Consider the following 22,093-nt stretch of genomic DNA (forward strand, 5'->3'; position numbering starts at 1 on the left):
AATTTTGCAGGACAGTGTACATTACTTTTTACGATTTGTCTCATTTTATTTTTCTGATAATTTTGTGTATACTTTGAAAGACATGTCTAATACATATACCACTCTGTAGGTGTTATTTTGTTGTTATTTTATATATCAGTGTGATTAAGTTAGTTTTATCAAGCATAATCTACTTGTTTTGCCACACCTTCAGATAAATTCCTATTTGGCAATTTTCAATTTGACTCCAAACCATTTTATCGTCTAATGCAGTGGTCGCCAACCTCTTCAATGTATTGAGCTACTTTGTTAATTTTGGAATAAACAGCGAGCTACCCACACGGAAGCCACGTAACGCAACGTAAATGAAGTAATCCACAGTTTTACTCAGAACTAACACACTTTTATCCAGCCACAACGGCATGTCACGTATGATTTAAAAATAGTTAATAATAACAACAAAAAAGGAACGCACTATCATAAACATAATAAATAATAAAAAAATAAAAAAGCACGTTCAATGAGAAGGCTGACACTCAGACTCATCGATAATTTTTTTAATGTTTGCAGTATAATTTGATGCAGCCATTCGAATACAATTATCCAAATGTTCATCTGTAAGTCGATTGCGATATTATTGTTCTTAATAAACTTCATATTGGAAAAAGAAGATTCACACAAATAGGTTGAACTGAATAATGCTTTTACTTTCAAGGCAACACGGCATAGAACTGAATATTTGTTTTTACTTACAATAGGCCAGGTACATTCAGTACTTGAGACTAACGATTTTAAGGCTAAATCATTTTGAAACTCAATGATTTCCATTTCTGTTGCAGCGATGTCTTCGCCAAAGTTCTGCATAACTCAAGCTGCAAACTGCTGGATATCAATTTCCATAAAGGGTGAAACAACAAACTGCGCTACTAAAGCCATTTAATTGAAATCCTTAAAACGATTTTTAAAGTTACTCTTCAGGGTAGAAATTATTTCTACATGATATTTGTTGTCATAGGGTTCTAATGGATTTTGAGATATTTTTTCTGAAAGAATAGGAAAATGCTTGGAATCGCTGTTAATTAGGTTTTGTTCCCAAAACTCCAGCTTTTTGATAAATGCTTTTAAATCAGAAATCATTCCGCTAGTTCTTTGTCTCTCTCCTGAAGCTGCAAATTAAGTTCGTTTAATTTCTCTGTAATGTCCACGAGAAAACCAAAATCTCTAAGCCAGATTGAATTTTCTAGTTCCAGAGTCGGTTCATCGCGTTGTTTGAAAAATTGAACTATGCCAGATAGGACATCATTAAAACGTTTCAGCACCCGTCCTCTACTTAACCATCGGACTTCAGAGTGAAGGAGTAGGTCCCCGTATTGACAGTCAACTTCATCGGCGAAGGTTCTGAATAATCTTCTTTGTAACGATTGAGCTCTAATCTTGTTCACAATTTTTACCACCAGTTTCATAACGTTGTTTAGTTTCAGAAAATTTCCATATAATGCTTGCTGATGAATAATGCAGTGGTAACAGAGAAATTGCGGAAAAGTTTCATCTTTACGACATAACGCCACCAGATCCTTATCACAACCCACTATAGCTGGAGCGCTATCGGTTGTCAAGCCTACCATTTTCGATAATGGAATTTTCTCGGAAGAAATAATATTTTCTAAATGAGAAAACACCTCCTGTCCAGTAGTGTGTCCTTTCAGTGGAATGAACTTCAAAAGATCTTATTTAATCGTAAAATCACTAAAAACCATCCTGATGAACACGGCTATCGGGGCAGTGACAACGACATCTGTTGATTCATCCAGTTGAAGTGAAAAATAAACACAGTTATCTAAGTCAGTTCTTAACTGTAAAAAAATATCATTGCTCATTACTTCTACACGTCTCATCACTGTATTAGCAGAAAGTTGCATAGATTTTATAGCTGAAACTATCTCGTCTTTATTTCTAAAGTTAGCAAATAACGAATCAGCAGCTTCTAAAAACGCCTGTTTTATCATTTCTCCGTCTTCATAAGGTGTCTTTTTTTGTGCAATTATCTGTTACATATGGTATGATGCTTCAGTTGCAGCCTTATTTTTGTCGACTGTTCTTAAAAATATTGATTGTTGTCCAATTAACTGTTTTTTTAACTGTTTCAGTTTCTTCTTTCTGGCGGCAGAATGTAGTGGGAATGATTTTTCAAAATTAGAATGTACAGTTTTATGATGTCTCTCAATATTTCCTTTTTTAGCAACGGAGGCCGAAGTATTACATACTTCGGTAAAAACACATATTTTTACCTTTAACTTCTGTAAAAAAGTATTGTTCTTCCCATTCCGAATGAAAGTGGTATATCTTTACCTTCTTACAACTGCTTGCCATAATATTATTTTTGTTGTTCTCTACTAACCCAACCGCTGGACATTGGTTACGCGTTCAGTTTTAAACTAAGCGCAATGTCGCCGCGCCGTGCGTATTTATCTCGTTCAAAGCAATCCAGATCGTTCTCGAACACTAACGCGCTAGTCCGGCTGGTCGGTTCTATAAATAGCCGATTCTAGCTTGACGGCGTCAGGAGCAGATCGCTCACCGCAACGTTGCCGCTGTTTATGTTTAATATTATGACAATTAGATTTTTTTCTGGAATTTTCGGAAGCTTCTCTAATTTTTGCAGTTTGTATTTTTTAAATTAAAATCGTTGTGAGAGCTACCAGAATTGCCTCCGCGAGCTACCGGTAGCTCGCGATCGTCAGGTTGGCGATCACTGGTCTAATGGCTCAGTTTTGTTTTCTTTGTACACCGTCTGCTTTTAAAATATAAAATAAATAAGTCATTTTTACTTCTGTATTATTATTCCCTCTAAAACTTGTTTTTTTTTGTATATGCTTCTGTAGTGGGTGGTGCTAAATAATTGTGTGGCTTCTCTTTAAATATATCCATGTAATAACCGTCCTCGTATTTTTTCATTCAATTTTTAATAGAAAAGTGGCAATTTCTTGGTCTACAATTTATTTAGCGTTGAGAAGAAGATAGTTATAAACTCTGATTATGTATGTAAGTGAAAAATATTTTAATTTTCTATAAACATTTACTTTGCGGTTCGATTCAAGCATTCCTTATTTGCCTTCCACACACTGTAAAAGCTCCGAATACCATAAAAAATGGAATAGAATCAGGTAAGATGAGTGTATACTCATTTTACCTGATTCACTACACTAAATCTTAATCCATTTCCAAAATTCTTCAAGCAAGTGGTTTTTCGCTTCTTCGAAATACATTTCATTCCATCCGACGCAACATAGGCACAACAAATTTCCAACTTTTCAAAATCTACAATGACATCCACTCTCAAAATATCCATCCATTATTATGGGAAACTTTCAATCGTGTTTCTCACCAAAAAACTCAACACATTTCTGACAGCAAAACTCAAACCCAGAAACGCAAACTGGACCAACTTATCTGTCAGCAAAATCCACAGCCTCTTTCGAATCAACAACCTTCTACTGTTGTAAGCAATTTCTCAGATATTTACATATCCGATTCATCTTCTCCTCTTTCCATCCCAACTGAGAAAATTATTTGTCAAACTGAAAAAGCCATTTTTCATCTTCCTTCCGACCCAGCCGTGGTTACCAGACAAGATGTCTCTAGAATTATCCGTACTTCCAAACCCCCACCGTCAAATCAGTCTTTCAGAAAGACGTGCCCTCAAAGAACTTTATAACAACCCTGAGACATTGTCATCCCTCCGGCAGACAAATGTAATGCCACCGTCATTCTCAACTGTTCTAATTATTTCGACGAAATGTTCGAACTTCTCAATTCTACAGAATACACACGCGTCCCAAACGATCCCACCACTTATCTAGAAAAAACGACCAAATCCATCACAAATAAATCCACTTTACCTCCAGACGTAAAAAAACTCTTATATCCAGAGAAACATTTTTCCGAATTCCAAGGATATACGGCCTTCCAAAAATCCATAAGCCCAACGTCCCCCTAAGACCCATCGCCAGTGCATACAACTGCCCCACTCAGAAATTGGCAAAACATATCGCTTTATCCTTACAACCATTAGCCGAAAACGCCTCATCCTTTGTCAGAAACTCTTTTTATTTCATTGATCTTCTGAAAAATATTTCTATTTCACCCTCAGATATACTAGTTAGTTTTGACATTGTTTCTTTATTGATCAACATTCCAATCGATGAAACCATTTCCATCTTGGACTATAAACATCAAATCCCTCAAGACACATTATCTCTTATAAAACACTACATGTCTAATACATACTTTTCATTCCAAAGTCATTTCTATCGTCAAATCAAAGGTGTCCCAATGGGATCCCGCTCTCCAATAATAGCTGATATCTACATAGAACATTTCGAAACAACAGCCCTGTTTTCATCAAATCTCAAACCCACCTGCTGGTTACGATACGTTGATGACATCTTTGTCATTTGGCCCCATGGTAAAGACACATTAAATATCTTCCTCTCCCACCTGAATGGAATACATCCCAGTAGTTAATTCACGATGGAAGTTAAGTCTGAAGCGTCTTTGCCATTCCTTGATATTCTTATTCAGAAACACCCACCTCACAATTTTGCCTATTCCGTTTACCGGAAACCCACCCATACAAACCGTTATCTCAATGCCCCGTCACATCATCACCCCGCCTAACTCAATTCAGTTATTAACACTCTTGTTTATCGTTCCATAAGACTTAGAGAGAACAATCACAGATCATCCGAAATTCAATAAGGCAAACACTCTTACAAAACGGCTACCACAAAACCCAAATCAATAGAAGCATTCAAAAACATCTAAACCCCATTCCATCCAAAAAAGAAACCTTGCCGCCTGATCAACCCAAAATCGTTCTACCTCTTATTAAAGGTGTCACTGACAATAGAACTCTTAACTCTCTTAACATCAAAACCACTACTCTTCACTACTCACTAAGTTTTCCACTCTCTATAGATCCGTAAAAGACCAAATCCCCAATGAAGACCATGGTGTATACGAAATACCTTGTTCTAGTTGCCCACGAACATACATAGGATAGACAAACTGATGAATCCACAACCATATTTACGAATATTCTACATCTATAAAACATTCCGATAGTACTTCAGACCTAGCCCAACATCATTCAGACAGGTCACAGAATTTATTTCGAAAAAGCAAAAACAATCGCTCCTAATTTATTCGTGAAACCATCGAAATTGAAAAACGCCCTAACAGCTTAAACACACGCGATGACGCTAAAAGACTGCTGGCAATATGACGATCGCTGCTTCAGCGACCCCCGCGGCCAACCGATCGCGTTTAGACCGTTTCCGCGCATACGGAGGGTATAAAAGTAGCTACATAGGGTAAGACCGCTTATCACTCAACACTGAGGAGTAGGCAGATTGAGATCTCAGTGCTGTTTGACGGTTCTTGTATTTCTACAGAACACGATGCTGGTACGTCACGAGTGAGGGGAGTAGGCAGATTGAGACCCCGAACTCGAACGGAACCTTATCCCTCTTGATAATGGCTCCAAAATGGGTGCCGAAATGTTTTATTTCAAATTATACACGCGGTTCTTCCCGAAAACTTAGTAATTTTCATTTACCTGAAGGCGGAAATTTTTTTTCGATTATACAGGGTCAGTCGGAACATGGTGGCAGCCGTAGCTCAGTGGCTATGTTACTGGCTTAACAATCTGGAGAGCCCGGGTTCGAATCACGGCACCGACAAAATTTTCAATTTCTAATTTAACTGAGCTGCCACCGTGCTTCGGAGGGCACGTAAAGCCGTCGGTCCCGGCTACGAAAGTAGCCATTAAGTCATATTAGGGGCGCTTGCGCGACCTGAAAACCCTAACACTACTGGACCTTAGCCAGAAAATTACACGAACTTTACTTTTAGTCGGAACATGAACCAAAGTTGTGTTTTTTAAAATGGAGCACCCTATATATTAAAGTATTTTTGAATATATATTTTATAAATATGAAGGGTTTGTATAAGGTTTTGAAGGACTTAAGTTTTCGAAATATTTACATCTTTATTGAGTATAATGCTAATATTTAAACGGATGTAAATTAAGTTTTTAAAGTAATTAAAATGTAAATATGTCAAAATTTTTCTACTGTAGTCTCACTTTTAAATAATTTAATATTTTTGATATCTATCCATACAATATACAGAAAATTTTTCAATATACATTGTTTTTTAATTATCTATTTGTTTTTTATTTTATTAGAATTATTATTTGAATTAAAGTTTATTCATATATAATTTACAATTTTTTTAAACTTTACAATACATAAATGAATACTATTTTTAGAAAAAATTAAATTGATTGAAAAATTAAAAGAATTGAAGTAATTGGTTTTTTTTCATAAAATTTATTATAAATAAATTACTTACGAAGTTTATTGAAGTATATATTAATCATAAATATTTATGTTTTACATTAAAAATAACAAGAAATATTACTAAAAAATAAAAAACTTTTTAAGCAAATTAGATGTTTTATTTAAAAATGTATTTATGTAAATAATACATATTCGTAATGTACGCAAAAAGTACATATAAATTAAAAGAAGAAACATCGAAATCCATAAAGAATAGACAATATAAACAAGAACTAGAAATACAGTTAACAGTTCCTTCCCCCTCCATCGCTCCTGCGAATTTCAAAACCGGTTACACATTTTGAAGCTTTGTGTGGGATGCCAGGATAGCAGTGTCATCTGCATACGTTGCAACAGTAGTTGTACTAGATGTTGGAATGTCCGCTGTGTATAAAAGATATAGAATTGGGCTGAGAACGCTGCCTTGTAGGATGCCTGAGTGAATAGGATATATCTTAGTGTGCTCGGTACCGTGCTTCACCAGGAAGTGTCTATTTTCTATGTAGGATTTTAAGAGCTGGAAGTGAGGATAGGGTAGGAGGTTCTTTAATTTTATTTGTAGTCCTATGTGCCATACTTTGTCAAAAGCCTGAGATATGTCAAGGAAAGCAGCAGAACAGTATCTTTTGGCGTTAAAATCCTTGTTTATTTGGTTGACTAGCCTATGCACTTGTTCTATGGTTCCGCGTTTGTCTCGGAAACCGAATTGATGTTCTGGAATTATTTTATGTTCTTCTATTATCGTTTTTAACCTTTTTAAGTACATTGTTTCAAAGACTTTGCTAATGATAGGCAAAAGGCTTATAGACCGGTATGAAGATGCTTTTTCCGGGTTTGAGGATCATTATGATTTGTGCCACTTTCCATGAACTAGGGAAGTAGTTTAGGCGCAGGATTGCATTAATTATAAAGGTTATTAGTTTTATGAACTTATTCGAGACTTCTTTTAGAATCTTGCCAGAGATTAAGTCAAATCCAGGGGCTTTTTTGATGTTGGCTTCATTTATTGTTTGTTTTACTTGGTTGACTGTAAATTTCGTGTGGGGCAGATCCATTTGAAACGGTGCTGTTAGGAATCTGGTTAGTTCTGTTTCTTGCTCTGTTCTGTAGATACTGTAGAAGGGTATGGCGCGAATATTTTTTGAAGGTGCTTGCCAAAAAGATCAGCTTTATCGTTGTCGTTCCTAGCCCAGGTGTTTGCCTCATCTTTGATTGGTGGGTTATGCTGTTGTGGCCGTTTGAGTTTTTTCGTGGCTTTCCAGAGTGAGTAATCTGTAGCTTCAGTCGGTGTTAAATTTTCTAAATATTCTTGAATTCCATGGTTTTCTTCTTCATGGATTAATTCCTTTAATTCCTTTGTTGCTTTGTTAAATTTTTTCTTATTTTCTGCCTTTCTTGACTGTTGCCAATTTTTACGTAATTGTCGTTTTTCTGAAATTTTTTGTTTAATTGTGAGAGACACATTATTTCTGTTTGAAGATGGTTCGTAGCAGGGAGTCACATACCATGCGGCAATTTGTATGCTTTTTGTTAGGTTATCTACAGCTGATTCTAGTTGGAGTTCATTTTTCAAGGACAGATTTAGTGAGATCAGGCTGTCTAGTTTTTCTCTAAATTGGGACCAGTTAGTTTTGGTGTTATGCAAAGTTGGTTGATGTACTTTGTTTAAGATTTTTTCGAAGATTGTTATTATAGACGGTGAGTGGTCTGATAATAAATCGAAGCATGATTCGTGTACGATTCTTTGAAAGGCGATCTTTTCGACTATGGTACATTAAAACTTAAAAGTATGTTCTTTCAAATGACGCTAATTAGATCTCTTAACTGTTATAAACAAAGCTGCTGTGAATTATTAAAACAAGGGTCTAACTTCGTCCCAAATTGTCCTAGAACAACCTTTTCCTTTTAAATTTGTGAAAAAGTAGAAGCTTTCCAAATGTGAAAAAATTATTTTTCTGCAGGCAATGGTTTAAAAGTTATACTAATTGTAAAAAATCGACATGTTTTTACAAAATGATTTTGCAGTATTCAAAATTGTTTTTCTTCATTTTTTTTTAATGATATTATTAGAATAAATCTTCTTCTTTCATAAGCTATCCGTAGAATTACTGTAATTTCGTTACTTTTTGCAAAAAAAAATTAATTTGGGATAAACAAATAAACCATCTTTTAAACAATTTGACCGATCGCTTTCAATTTTTTTTTACATATAATCCACATCAGCCACGCAGGGTTATTAGTGGAGTAACATACACAAGAGTTCATTTTATTTACATCAAATAGATGTATATTAACGTAAATATTTTGATTCTTTGTTGATTAAAAATTTATGGGTCAGTGCAGTGTGTCCAATTTTGAGTCGGTTAGATATTACTTGGTCCCTTCTATTGGATGGATTATTCGAGATGTTCTCCACAAGGGGATAAATCTTATATAGTCTGGTTCCCGAATCTTTCCAGTAGTCTTGCCATATGTTCATACAGTGGGCTTTAATTAGGTTTTTGAGATCGGAGTATGGGTAATTTTTTTATTTGGTTGTGTATTGTGAGTTTATTCGACTTGTGTTTGCTAGGTTGTCCATTTCCAGCTATTCCTACATGCGACGGTACCCAGATAAATGCTACTTCTTTTCAAGTTGATTGAATTATATTTATCTCATTTTTTATAACCTGAAATATTGGATTTGTAGGGTATATTTGTTTATATACATTTATTCTCACTACGCGTTTTGAAGAAAATTAAGCTTTCCAAAATGGCTGTGGTCTCGCCTGTAGCAGTTTGTAGCTATGGATATAGTGTGAGTAGTGTATTTACAGTAGTATGCAGCAGCATGTCCGTCATGAGCTTTAGAGGCATCACTGAAAATTTGGAGATAATTAGGATAATGAGATATCACTTCGGAGTACAAGTGTTTAATGAGAATCATCCCTTGATTATCCCTCAACTAGTGATGATTCGTCAGTTTCGTCAGCTGAAGAAGGGTTAGGATTTATTTTTTTCTCTAGTCTGGTGATATTATTTCTCAACCTAGAATTTTGTGTGTAACAATAAATAAAATTAAGGATCTGCGTTAATTTCAGGAGATGATATGTTATGTCTTTTTATCTGTTTAGAATTGACTGCATTATATAAGGTTATTGGTGTTTCTGGTGTCGTAGTATTTTCAGTGTTATTTACAGCTGGTGCTGTTGTTTTGGAAGAAGAAGACGAAGTGTTTGGATTATCTTTAAACGTGTTTTGGATGATGTCGATTTCCGTAGTATTTTCAGTGTTATTTACAGCTGGTGATGTTGTTTTGGAAGAAGAAGACGAAGTGTTTGGATTATCCTTAGATATGTTTTGGATGAGGTAGGTTTCCGTAGATTGATATATTTTATCATTAGGTTCATTAGGTTTAGATAACGACGATGTAGTTTGAGTTGAATCTGAGAGGGGAGTTGAAGGGGTATCATTAGATTCAGGAGGTTTAGATAATGATGATGTGGTTTGGGTTGAATCTAAGAGGGTAGTTGAATTAGTTTGGTTTGAAATGTGAGCGCATTCTGATTCTTGATGACCAATGGTTTTACATTTGGAGCAACTGAATTCGTCTATGAAGAGAAATACCCGGTAGGAAGTATTATCATGAGTTATGGTAAAAGAGTCAGGAATAGACATATTTTCCAGGGGTGTAATGAATGATTGCCTTCTATAGCCCAGAACATGACTGTACTCACTTTCAGACATACCTACTCGAAGAAAAGTCATTTTGGATACAGTGTGAATACCAAGTTTTTGTAATTCTTGTTCAATTATTTCGTTCGGGATTGTAGGACATGCATTAGATATTAGAAGTCTCTGGGCTGGAGAAATGAATCTTCTTACTTTGACTTGACATCCATTTATTTTGATATTTTTATAAGAATGAAGAAGAGCATCAACACTGTTTTTTGAAAAGAGGTATATGCATATCCTATTGTTAGCAATTCTGGAGGCAAAAAGTACATTAATTGGACCCACTAGTGATATAGTGGACCAACAGCTACGACGTAATCATGGATTTTTGTGTCTTGAATGCTGGAAATGACTATTGCTTGTTGTTTTGTATGAAGTCATTTTATTAATTTTCTTAATCAGAAGTTGAGCCGATCCTGTGGCCGGTCCAAAAAACTGGTCAAGACCCAACTGGAATTTTTGTTATCTCTTTACGTAGGTATTATTTAAAGGTTATTTTGTTATTGTTACAAAAATAATACGAAAAGAAGTGCTACTCACTTGAGATAATATTGTCAGCACTAACTAGTGCACTTAAATTTGTAGTAGAGGTATAAAATATTAAATTATGGTTTGTTTTTACCATTTAAAATGGCTATATTTCGGGACGGCTGATAACGTGGTAGATTTGATCGCTATCAGGGTCGAACTCCGCTTTCAAATTTTGATCCTATTTTAAGCACAAGTCCCAACATTTCGTGTAATATGAAGGTTCTGGGTTCATTTTTAAAAAAGTTATTAACATTTATAAATAAATGAAATTTCTGACTTAGTTTTTAACTTTCTAAGCAACAAATAAGGATAGAAACATTAAAAAAACTCCATTTTGAAGGTTTTTTATGACATAAGTTTCTTACTCTCAAACTATATTCAAATGCTTCACTTTTTGCTGATAGATGAAAAAGCGAAAGTTTACTGATTTTTTTTGCCTTAATTTGTTATTAACTGATTAAGCCCAAACAATCGACTTGAGAAAACATATAAGTTCTTTTTATAGGACCCCATACTAGTGTCGTTTGTCTGGAGCAGTCAGTGTCACAGAGTACTTTTTTTGCTTATTTTCCTGAACTATTTAATTTAACAGTAGAACTTTCGTATAGAAATTATTTGAACTATTTATTTTTTGATAATTTTAGAATTCACCTAATACCCCACAAGAGATATCCGTAGACAATAATCCACCAAGTGTAGCATCCAGTCCGATATCTAGTCCAGTGTGCATGGCGGCTAGCTCATCCCAAGAGGACATTCCTCCTCCTAAAGCCGACTACTATGCACCACCCCCATATGAAGTAGCTACAAAGGGCACCAAGTTGCCAACATATGAAGAGGTGCAAAGAGAAAAACACTTGGAGGAACAGGATAATCCTATTCCAGTTAATTCTCCTAGTACAAGGGTAAGTATTATTATTTATAAATAAGTTTGTTTTCCTTTATTATATTTTTAACAGTCTATCTTTCTGGTTCCCCTTACTTTCCATTGACGCTTTATTTTCTTTATTTCTGATTTATTATTTAATCTTGTTTATTTTCATTTCTGTGGTTCTACGAGAATGTATTAAAATATTCTTAATCTATAGAAGCAAACAAAATTTGAGAGTCAAAGTTATTATTCAACGTACTCTGTTCTTAATTAGGTACTTTTATTACAACGAACCTGCCATGCCTCCTTTCAGACTTTGTTTCAGTTAAGGAAAGAAATGATAATCTGACGGAGCCAAATCTGGTGAATAAGGGGGTTGTACAAGTAATTTACACCTTAAATTAATAATTATTTGCATGGCAACATACGATTTTTGTGCAGAAGTTATGTCTGCAAGTAAAAAAAAACTTTTGGACAACTTGCCACATTTTCTCTCCATAATTTGTTGGCATAGAGTGGTCAATAACGCCTAATAGTAATTCTCAGTTATTGTTTTACCATTATCTAGAATCTAAATGATGATTACTCCTTGGCAATTAAAAAAAACAAACAAGAACTTTTGCACAAAATATTTGGGCATAAAATTTCTTAGGGCTTGGAGAACTAGAGTGTCTTCATTCCGCCGATTGCTGTTTTGTTTCTGGCTCGTATAAATATACCCAAGTTTCATTTACATTAATAACGCGGCAACAAGTTAGCATTCATTGAACGCGATACTTCTTTCCTTGTACGCTTCTGGTCAACATTGACACATTTGAGGAACCATTTTGCAGAAACGGTTTGATAAACTCATTCCATAAACTGCATCAGAAGATAAACTCAAAAACTGGTCTTTCAGATCGGTCTTCATCTTCAATGGAAAATTTACAATTTTCGAAGCTTGCAATCGAATTTTTTACGGTTGCATATGAACGAAATTTGAACGAAAGCATATCTTTTAAGGATGGCAGACAAGAGGGAGTAAGACTAGATGGAGAAGTAATGAACAATATTAGATACGCTGACGATACAGCCATTCTTACAGAAAATTTACAAGATCTCCAAACATTACTAAATCTAGACAGTGAAGCAAGTTATCGGAGAGGCCTAAAAATCAACATTTCAAAGACAAAGTGGATGGCAGTTGGAAAGATCAATATAGATCAAGGTCTGATTTCTCTTAATGGAGAGGAGATCGAAAGGGTAAATCATGTCAAATACCTTGGCAGCTGGTTAAATGTAAATTGTGACTCTGATGAAGAGATAATAACCAGGATCGAAATATCACGTAAGGCTTTTATGACCTGGAAACCAGTTTTATGCAACAGAAACCTGTCGATGAATATTCGTAAGAAGGTCCTGAAATGTTATGTGTGGTCCATCCTATTGTATGGTTGTGAGACATGGACGTTAAAAACCACAATGCTAAACAAGTTAGAAGCATTCGAATTGTGGTGCTATAGACGAATCCTAAAGATATCGTGGGTTTCGCACACTTCCAATGAAGATGTTCTTCAAATGATCAATTCAGAACGTCTGCTCATAAACACCATAAAGAGGAGAAAAACAGAATACTTCGGCCATATAATTAGAGGACCTAAATACCATCTACTTCGCCTTATAATACAAGGAAAAATGGAAGGAAAGAGATGGATTGGTCGAAAGAAACTTTCATGGCTGCGTAATATTAGAAAATGGTGTGGTTCCACAGTAGAAGAATTATTTCGCGCAGCAGCCGACAGAGAAAGATTTCAGGAAATTGTAAACATGATGACGGCCAACGTCTGAATACGGACACGGCACCCAAAGAAGAAGATATCTTTTAAATTTGATTACCTCTTAACTCCTTCAAATACAGGTAATTCATGATAACTCTAACTCGAATTGTGCAAATCTGGTTTTCAATTCCAACGCTAGTATCTGTTTAGACCCTACACTACCAAACTGTGCTTTTTTATCACGTTGAACCGGGTGTATATAACAAATCAAGAGCTGGAATTTTTTAAACTGGTTCTTTAACTCTATGTTGTACATATTTTCCATTTCGAATATATTCAAATAATAAACCGATTTTCTAATTTTTTTTGCATTTTCATTTGAGACATCACTTACATGTCTCGCCAGCCCCAAGGAAAGTTACTAATTATCATTCCGATGAGGCTTCAATTCATGACATGTTCTGCAGATCTGGACTGCATGTGGGGCGGTAGAAATACCAACTTACAAAAGGCTCATGGTACTCGTGGACAGAACTACTCTGCTACGGGTAGTATGTACCTATAGGTATGTGTCAGCTGCAGCTCTGGGTGGTCACCGGATTTGTTCCCTTACATGTGTTAGCTGGTGAGAGGCCTAGAGTTTATGGCATATTGAGCGGAACATTGGAGAGGGAGGGAGGGGTGAGATAAGGCTGGCCGAAAGATTAGTTTCAATGGACCAGCTGCAGGAAGACCGGAAACACGTTATGTGGCCTGTGGGCAGAGAACTGGATTATTACCTGAAGCAGATGCTCACAGCCATGGCTGTTTCCGTAGCCATGGCCGTTTCATATTCAGGAGCTGCTCTTTTCAAGAAAGAACGAGAGGATAGGAAACTCGCAACTGAGTTCTAAAACGAGCGAGTAGCTCCTCGATTGGGTTCGGACTGTCACAGGCCGAAATAGGACGGCATGAGAGGGAAGGCAGACTCGCTAAGACAAGGTGTTGAAAGTATTTGGTTCGTGTGAGTGTGGTTTTTCTGATAAGTGTGTGGGAGAAAGAATGTGGATCGGATGACAGCAAGCCACCAGGGAAGATGTTATGCCTTACCGTCGATTCTATCCTGATGTTTGAAGTGACAGAGGAGAGGTTTTTAGTTTAGAGTTGGGATGTGTCAAAGTTCTTATCCTCTGTTATTATCTGGCATCTAGTCATGGCAAAACTTACATATTAGGAACCCAACACTACCTGGGTCATAAGTGTATGTATGTAGATTCTCCTTCTTCTCTTTAAAGATGTAAAAAATAGATTTGCTTGAATTACGAGCTATTAGTGTCATTTATAATAAGTTTGTCCATGATATTCAGATTGAGTGCATGTTTAGAAGTCGCAATGGAGGATTATGCAAAGGGGCAGCTCAAATTACAGAAACTCTGGGACGAAATGATGTCCAACTAGGGTCATGAGGAAGAATTCAATTATTTATATTTATCTGATGAATATGAATCGAGCGCTGAAATGTCATCTTCAACGAGTGATGGTAAAGTTCATCGAAAATTACGAAAAAATTACTGTTCAAAATAGAGTGATGTTTCAATTGGAGCATAAACTTCAAGATATAATAGCGAAAAGAATAATATGTTTGGGACGTAAAGTGAACAATATTTTATAAATTTATTTTTTTGTTAATGAAAGAAAATTTATTTTAAATAGACATGTCAAAATTTATAAATCACAATTTTGAAATAGGCAATTTATATAATAAATAATTTATTATTGTACATTTGAAGAGGTTAGGCGGCGCCTACCTTGATGACGGACCGCCCCTAACACAAGATCTGCCATTTTTATTTTCTAATAGGGGAAATATAGTCTCTTTCTTTCCTCTCCTTAATTGTTTTCCCATTTTGAAAACTAATTATTAATAAAAAATAAAAATTGTCTATTTTTGTTATAGCCTTTACCATTTCGTCCAGGGCAGAGAGTTATTACGATTGATGCTGAAAACACCGATGATGTAGATACTTCATTGTTAGGAACTGATTTTATGTTTTATATTGCGTTTTTTGGTAAGTATTTTTTTATAATTGATAGATTCAATCCAGATTTGATACACCATATACATAAGTTGACGGTATGAAAATTCTCAGCCTTCTGTTTTAATGTAAGGTTCTTTTATGCGTTATGAATTAACGAATTAACAATAATACGGACTCTTTCTTAACATAAAAAAACGGGTGTGGCAGTCCAGTGGGACTGCCGGTGGAAGTTACACTTCTATACACGCATTCGCCGTTACAAATTTATTTGTGAGTCAATCTGCACATTCATTACATATGTAATTCTATAGGTAAGACATAGCAGAAAGAGAAACATAATTAATAACAACTTACTAACAATGAGGGATTGAATCAATATTTTGATGAAAATGTATATTTTTATTTTCATATATGTACGAAAGGAGTTGAATGCAAATTTTTTTTACACATACTCTGCAGTAAAATTCATTGTTTATTTTGTTATTAATATAATAATACAATACAAATTAAACTGCAATATTCATAAGTATTTAAAAATGACAATAATATACATAAAAAAAAATACTCTACAATACAGTGCAACATAATTCCATATAATAATACAATACAAATTAAAATGCAATATCCATAAGTATTTAAAAATGACAATAATGTAATAATATTAATAAAAAAGTCCTCCCCTACTGGGAATCGAACCCCGGTCTCCCGCGTGACAGGCGGGGATACTGACTACTATACTACCGAGTACATGACACAAACGTATTTCAAAATTGACAGTTCTGGATCATACAGTGATTTATTGAGATTATTATTTTGAAATACAAAAGAATAATATAATTATGAACATTTAATAAATAATACAAAACATATTACATAAATAATAATATTAATAAATATTTTATTATATGTATAATATTATATGTATATATATCTTTATATAATATATATATATATATATATATATATATATATTGTTGTACTTTTGAATGTCCATAAGCAATAAAAAACCGATATACAAATTTTATTACTTAAATAAAAATTAAAATTATTGATATTTCATAAAGACACGGGCATATAAATTTTCAAACATCCTGTATAAGACAAAATATGTATTTTAAGTTTTTCGAAGAATTGTTCATTAGGCCTCAGAGACAAGACTTTCAAATATTATCGATAAGAAATTTAAATAAGTCGGTTATTGTGGAATGGATTTACCCGGAATAAAAGTGTATATAGAAAGTGTTTAAACAATAGACCGGGATTTGCGGTGGTTTTTCTCCCCGAAAGAGTATATCGGTAAAAGTTTATTAACAAAAGACATTGAATTGAGAAACAGGTATCGTTTGTAGCTATTAGTAAGAAATATTTGTAAAGCAGATAGATTTAGTTAGAATAATTAAAGAATGTTGTTTTCTGGAATTACCCGAATGACGTTTTATAGAGAGAGTTGGTTGGTAACGATATACGTCACAGAGGTGGATGTTTTTATTGGTCAATTTTTGAATGCAAGGAGGTGGTGGTTTTGGCTATGAGATAGGAGAGAGAAAAGAAGTTAGTTAGTCAGTTTTCGTCGTCCAAGAAGGAAGGAGCTTTGTGATTTGTGTTTGTTTGAAGTCCCGAAGACGTAATTTACCGGGTGTGTTTATTTGCTGTGTAAAAGCTGACCAGTGTGAGGAACGGGGTACAGAGAGATAGAAAAACCAAAGGGTATAAGAATATTAATATCAGACGAAGCCGGAAACATTTGGAGTTATAAACAGGCGCGGAGATTGGCTCAAAAGGAGGCTGCATAGACTAACACGAGTTGTTGGGTTGCAGATACAAGGACAGATAGGAGAAAGGTGTACGTCATCTGGACCACAATAGGAGCAGAAGCAGAGAAAGGATTTTTTTTTGTGGCGTGGCCATAGAATTGCAACGGCAGAGAAAGAAAGGTCAGTCAATTTTTATTAGAGCAGGAGTGTGGTTTTCATTTATTAATTAAATAAATTGAATAAATAATAGAGACAGTTAATTTTGCGATCATTTAAAAAAAAAATTATAAAAAGAGCTTAGTTATAACACATATTAAAAATCAATGTAAAATAACATTTGGGTCCATGATAGAAAACAACTTCTCATATATTTAAAGTTAGTATATTGCAAATATTACAGGATTGATTGTTATATAAAATTTCATTAAAATAAAGGACATCTCACATATAGTTCAGTTGAAATTCTATGTATTTTGTTCAGGTCATATTACCTATCCTAATTAGGAAGCCAATTGGAAAATATTTTGAATCCACGATCAAAGGGAAATAGTACAAGTTAAATAGCCTGAGATTGTAATTAATTAATACTGATTTATTGTGATTAATTGGAGATTAGATCATTTAATAAATCTAGACAGGATTTTTTTTAAATAAGCAATATAATACAATTTAAATAGCATAACAATATATATATATATATATATATATATATATATATATAATATTAAATTATATATACAAAAGGAACATTTTTATATTCGAGAGAGGAAGAGAGACAAAATATATCTTCTGTCTCTCTCTTACTCATTATCTTACATATGTAATGATTTCACAGATTCACTCCCATACAAATTTCCAACGTGGAGCGCGCGTTTAGAAGTATAACTTCAAAAACCAAATAGGTAAAAGAAATAAAATTAGCCTTACAATCATATTAATTGATTGTGAGTGTGAGTAAGTCTAATTTTATTTCTTTTACCTATTTGAAATGGACTCACACAAGTAACACATTCATGATTAAAAAAAAACCAAATTCATGAAAATTAGCAAGAACAACAATACAAACGAAATGTTAACGGTAGGCGGCCAGCAGATTGAGAGAGTAAAAAGATATACTTACTTGAGAACGATAATCACAAAAAATAGCGATTATACTGCAGAAATAAGAGTCAGAATTGAAAAAGCACGTGGCAACTTCGTGAAAATAAAAAAGATTTTATGCAGCAAAGATCTGACTTTATCCCTCAGAATAAGGCTAATTAAATGCTATGTACACAGTGTACTCAACTATGAAGTTGAATCATGGACATTAAACCGGAATACAATAAATCGACTTAACGAGTTTTAAATGTGGACATTTAGAAGATTGTTAAGGATTCCATGGGTAGATAGAGTCACGAATACAGAAGTGTTAAGGAGAATAGGCAGAGAGAGGGAAATAGAAAATACAATAAAAGAAAGGAAATTACCCTATCTCGGACATGTGATGAGAGGCGAAAGATACAACATCTTGAGACTCATAATTTAAGGAAAAATAGAGGGTAGGAGAAGAGTAGGAACAAGCCACGTTTCCTGGTTGAAGAACCTGAGAGAGTGGTTTGGTTGCAGCTCAAGGCAATTGTTCAGAGCAGCTTTCACAAAGGTCAGAATAGTCATGATGCCAACCTTCGTCGCGGAGATGGCACTTAAAGAAGAAGAAATCAACGATATAAATTATTTGGTGATTTAGAATTTTCTGAATAATTTCTAGTTATTTAATTATGTTTATAAAGTACAATTTTATCGTTGTGGACTTTTTATTTACACTGCGCGTCACGAAAAAGAGGCCACCTCAAATTTTTGCCATTTTTTAATTTTTACGAATCATACCACAAAGTGATTGTCATTAGATGTTTGTGTAATATTTAAGAATATGTTCTAAAGCAGTATGCAATCATTAAATAACAAATGTCAAAAAATAGCTTCTTTCAAAATAATGATTTTATTGAAAAACAAAAAAAAATTAACATTGTACATTTTTTCTGTTTTCTTTATAAAATTACAATTAATTAGTGATTATTATTACTGTGAATTACTACCTATATTGTGAATTACACTCTTCATTCGATTTGTCATTGAATCGATCAAATTCTGGATGTCATTTTGAGGAAAAGCTTCCCATTCAAGTATTCTGTTTCTTACCCTTCGTTTGAGTTGGTCCCAAAAATGTTCAATCGGGTTCAAATCTGGACTTTGAGCCGGTCAGTTCATTTTTGGCACACCGACAGTTTCCAGATATTGCGTTACCATCCTGGCTACGTGTGGCCGCGCGTTGTCTTGCATAAAAATAAAGTTTTCGCCGACAAACCCAGCAAAAGGCATTACATGCTCGTCTAGAATTTCGGTAATGTATCGGTGTACATTCAACGCTCCTCTATCAATAAATACGAGATCAGTATGGCCCTCGAATGAAATGCCTGTCCAAAATATTACCAAACCTCCTCCAAAAGCAACACGTACTCGTCGAATACAAGCAGCATATCGTTCCCCACGTCTTCTGTATGTTTTGATGCGACCATTTGAGCCACAATTAACCATCCTGAACTCATCACTAAACAAAACATCTTTCCAAATCATCTATCGTCCAATGCTTGTGGTCTCTAGCAAACTGTAGTCGGCGTTGTCGATGTGCTGCTGTTAACAAAGGTCTTGTTGCTGGACAGCGAGCCCTTAGACCAAATTGCCCTAACCTTCTTCTCACGGTAGAAGTGCTTAACGTTCACCCGTGAGCATTTTGAAAACGGTAAAGAACGGTCTTCTCTGGCCGTCGTGATTCTTCTCGGGCCTGATCCTGGTCGTTGTTCGTGAAATCCAGTCTCTACGAATCGTTGGTAAATTTTTTGGACCATACAACGACTGACTCCAAGCTGTCTGGCCACTTATCTTTGACTCATTCCATTACCAATCGAATTAACAATTTGAACAGATCTAGCAAAGTTGTCAGCCATAGTTTTTAATTTAACTCTTCGAACAACTGTAGTGAAAGTTTTTTGAAAAACAGAATAGCCATATTCCAAGAAAAATAAGGTCCAAACAACACGTGCATTATCCGAAGTCGTAAAACTGATATCAATTCTGCAAACTTATTACTCTTAATTGACCTGTCGGTGCCTAAAAGACGCTAAAAGTGTTTCTGCATTGTGAGAATTTAGTTACAATAGAATAAATTGTATAAACTTAAAGTTATTGAAAAATTCTTACAAAATTCTAGGTGGCCCCTTTTTCGTGACGCGCAGTGTAAATAATGAATTCTATCAACAAAAGTTTGTTCTAGCAATGGGCTCTAGTCTACTTCCAATATTCTTCTCCTTCGTCGTCTTTATCTTTATAAGAAATTCTGATTGTTTATTGACGGATTAATACTGTAACATTTTTTTATAGTTAATATATTAAATTATTTCTAATCCTTTTACCCCGTTGCTGAGACGCCGATGGCCGTATTTGCAAATAATATATACGCGGTTGGTCGGTTGACCATTAGGAAATTTTATTGAAAATTACCGAAATATTACGGAACAATCTACCTACTTATTTAAAAACGACGGTTTAGGTAATCCTCGGTTAATTCCTTCCGGCTCTAAGGCCGGGTTCCTTTATGATAAATTTGTTAAATATCGCCGAAGGCACGTTGTCGTAATTTTTCTGAAGAGAACGTAATTCCGGGGATTTTATATTTCATCACGTTCCTACCTAGAAGGGTACCGTTAGTTTCGATGTTCGTTAGAATTTTTTTGACTTCTTAGAAATAGATACAGGCTGATTGTCATTTTTCCCACCTTTTTGTTGGGTAGTTTGGTAAAATTTTAGAGGAACCAAGGGACTTCTGAATGGGCACTCGTTGCATAAACACGTTCTTCATATCTTACCGTCAGTGTTCTCTGTGCATTTTCTTTCTAAGTGTGTATACACTTGTATATTTGAGTTTTTTGATCTAATATCATATTAGATTAAATATTGGTATAGAGTACCTTTAATTTTAATTAACTTCAGTGCTTGATACAAGTAAAGTATTATAGTAAAATAAATTAACTTCAGTGAATTAGTGCAGCAGTCATCAGAAATTACTGTAAGTTACCATAATCTTAGTGTCTCCACTTATCTGGGCGAATAATATGGTATGGTATCATATTTTTTTCAATCATCTGGGCGAATCTAAGTTCATCCATGTCTTCACCTGTAGTTGAGAGTAACTACTGATTTTTACATTCAATATTTTTTTACGAACTTTTCATCAGCTACTAAGAAATTTCAATAAACATAATTACCAACATTTAGTTCTCAATCAATAAATAACAGTGCGAGATAGATAATCAACTTAACCAAGTGCGGTTTGGTTAAATTTTTATTTCGGTAACCTTTTTGTATTCTTGTAAATTTAGATTTGATCAATTTTTTCTTTCTCAATTGTTATGCATTTTTAACCCAGTGTCTCTAGATATGACATTAAACAGCAAAGAGAGACTTTCTTTAATCAACCTTGGTTGAATTTTTTTCTTACTCACTATCAGGCTCTCTTCGCTGATAATTGAACCTGTGCATTATTATATTGTTGTATTTGTAAAGGTACTTATTATTCATATTGCTGCTTATTTTTATGTGTACACCACCATTTCATAATTGATGGTGTATTTTTATTACTTGTATGTACATTCAGCTACCGACATCATTGTGTTGTTGAATATATTGTTTTTGTTTTATGTATGAATTTTATTTGTCGACTCCTAACAAGTTTCCTGATATAACCATAACTCTGAATATTTGCTTTTTACCTTTAAATATTACTATACCTTTGACCAGTAGAAAGATCAGGCCGATTAAGTTTCGTAGGTAAGTAGATGGACGGAGTCCACCTAATATGTTTATTATTTGTTTATATAGTGCGTTGACCAAATTTACTTATTAATTAACTGTTGGTATCTTTCCTTGGATTTGGTCTCAGAACCAAAATATCTTTCTTTATCTCTTTTCTTTTCTAAGGTTAAGTTAAGAGGAAATTAAGTATTAATTTCCTCCTTAAACCCCCAAAAAA

At 34.4% G+C, this 22,093-nt stretch overlaps 1 protein-coding gene across 1 annotated transcript in view; it reads left to right on the forward strand.

The window, feature by feature from the left end:
• The window catches only part of Ndfip (Nedd4 family interacting protein), a 63,137-nt gene that overhangs the window by 8,005 nt on the left and 33,039 nt on the right, over positions 1 to 22,093 (forward strand). The window contains exons 2-3 of the mRNA XM_072543200.1: positions 11,270 to 11,530; positions 15,190 to 15,301. Of these exons, the coding sequence (XP_072399301.1) occupies positions 11,270 to 11,530; positions 15,190 to 15,301 (373 nt within the window). The remainder of the gene's footprint in view (positions 1 to 11,269; positions 11,531 to 15,189; positions 15,302 to 22,093) is intronic.

The sequence above is a fragment of the Diabrotica undecimpunctata genome, chromosome 9 (assembly GCF_040954645.1).
Source record: "Diabrotica undecimpunctata isolate CICGRU chromosome 9, icDiaUnde3, whole genome shotgun sequence".
In the NCBI taxonomy this organism is placed as follows: Eukaryota; Metazoa; Arthropoda; class Insecta; order Coleoptera; family Chrysomelidae; genus Diabrotica; species Diabrotica undecimpunctata.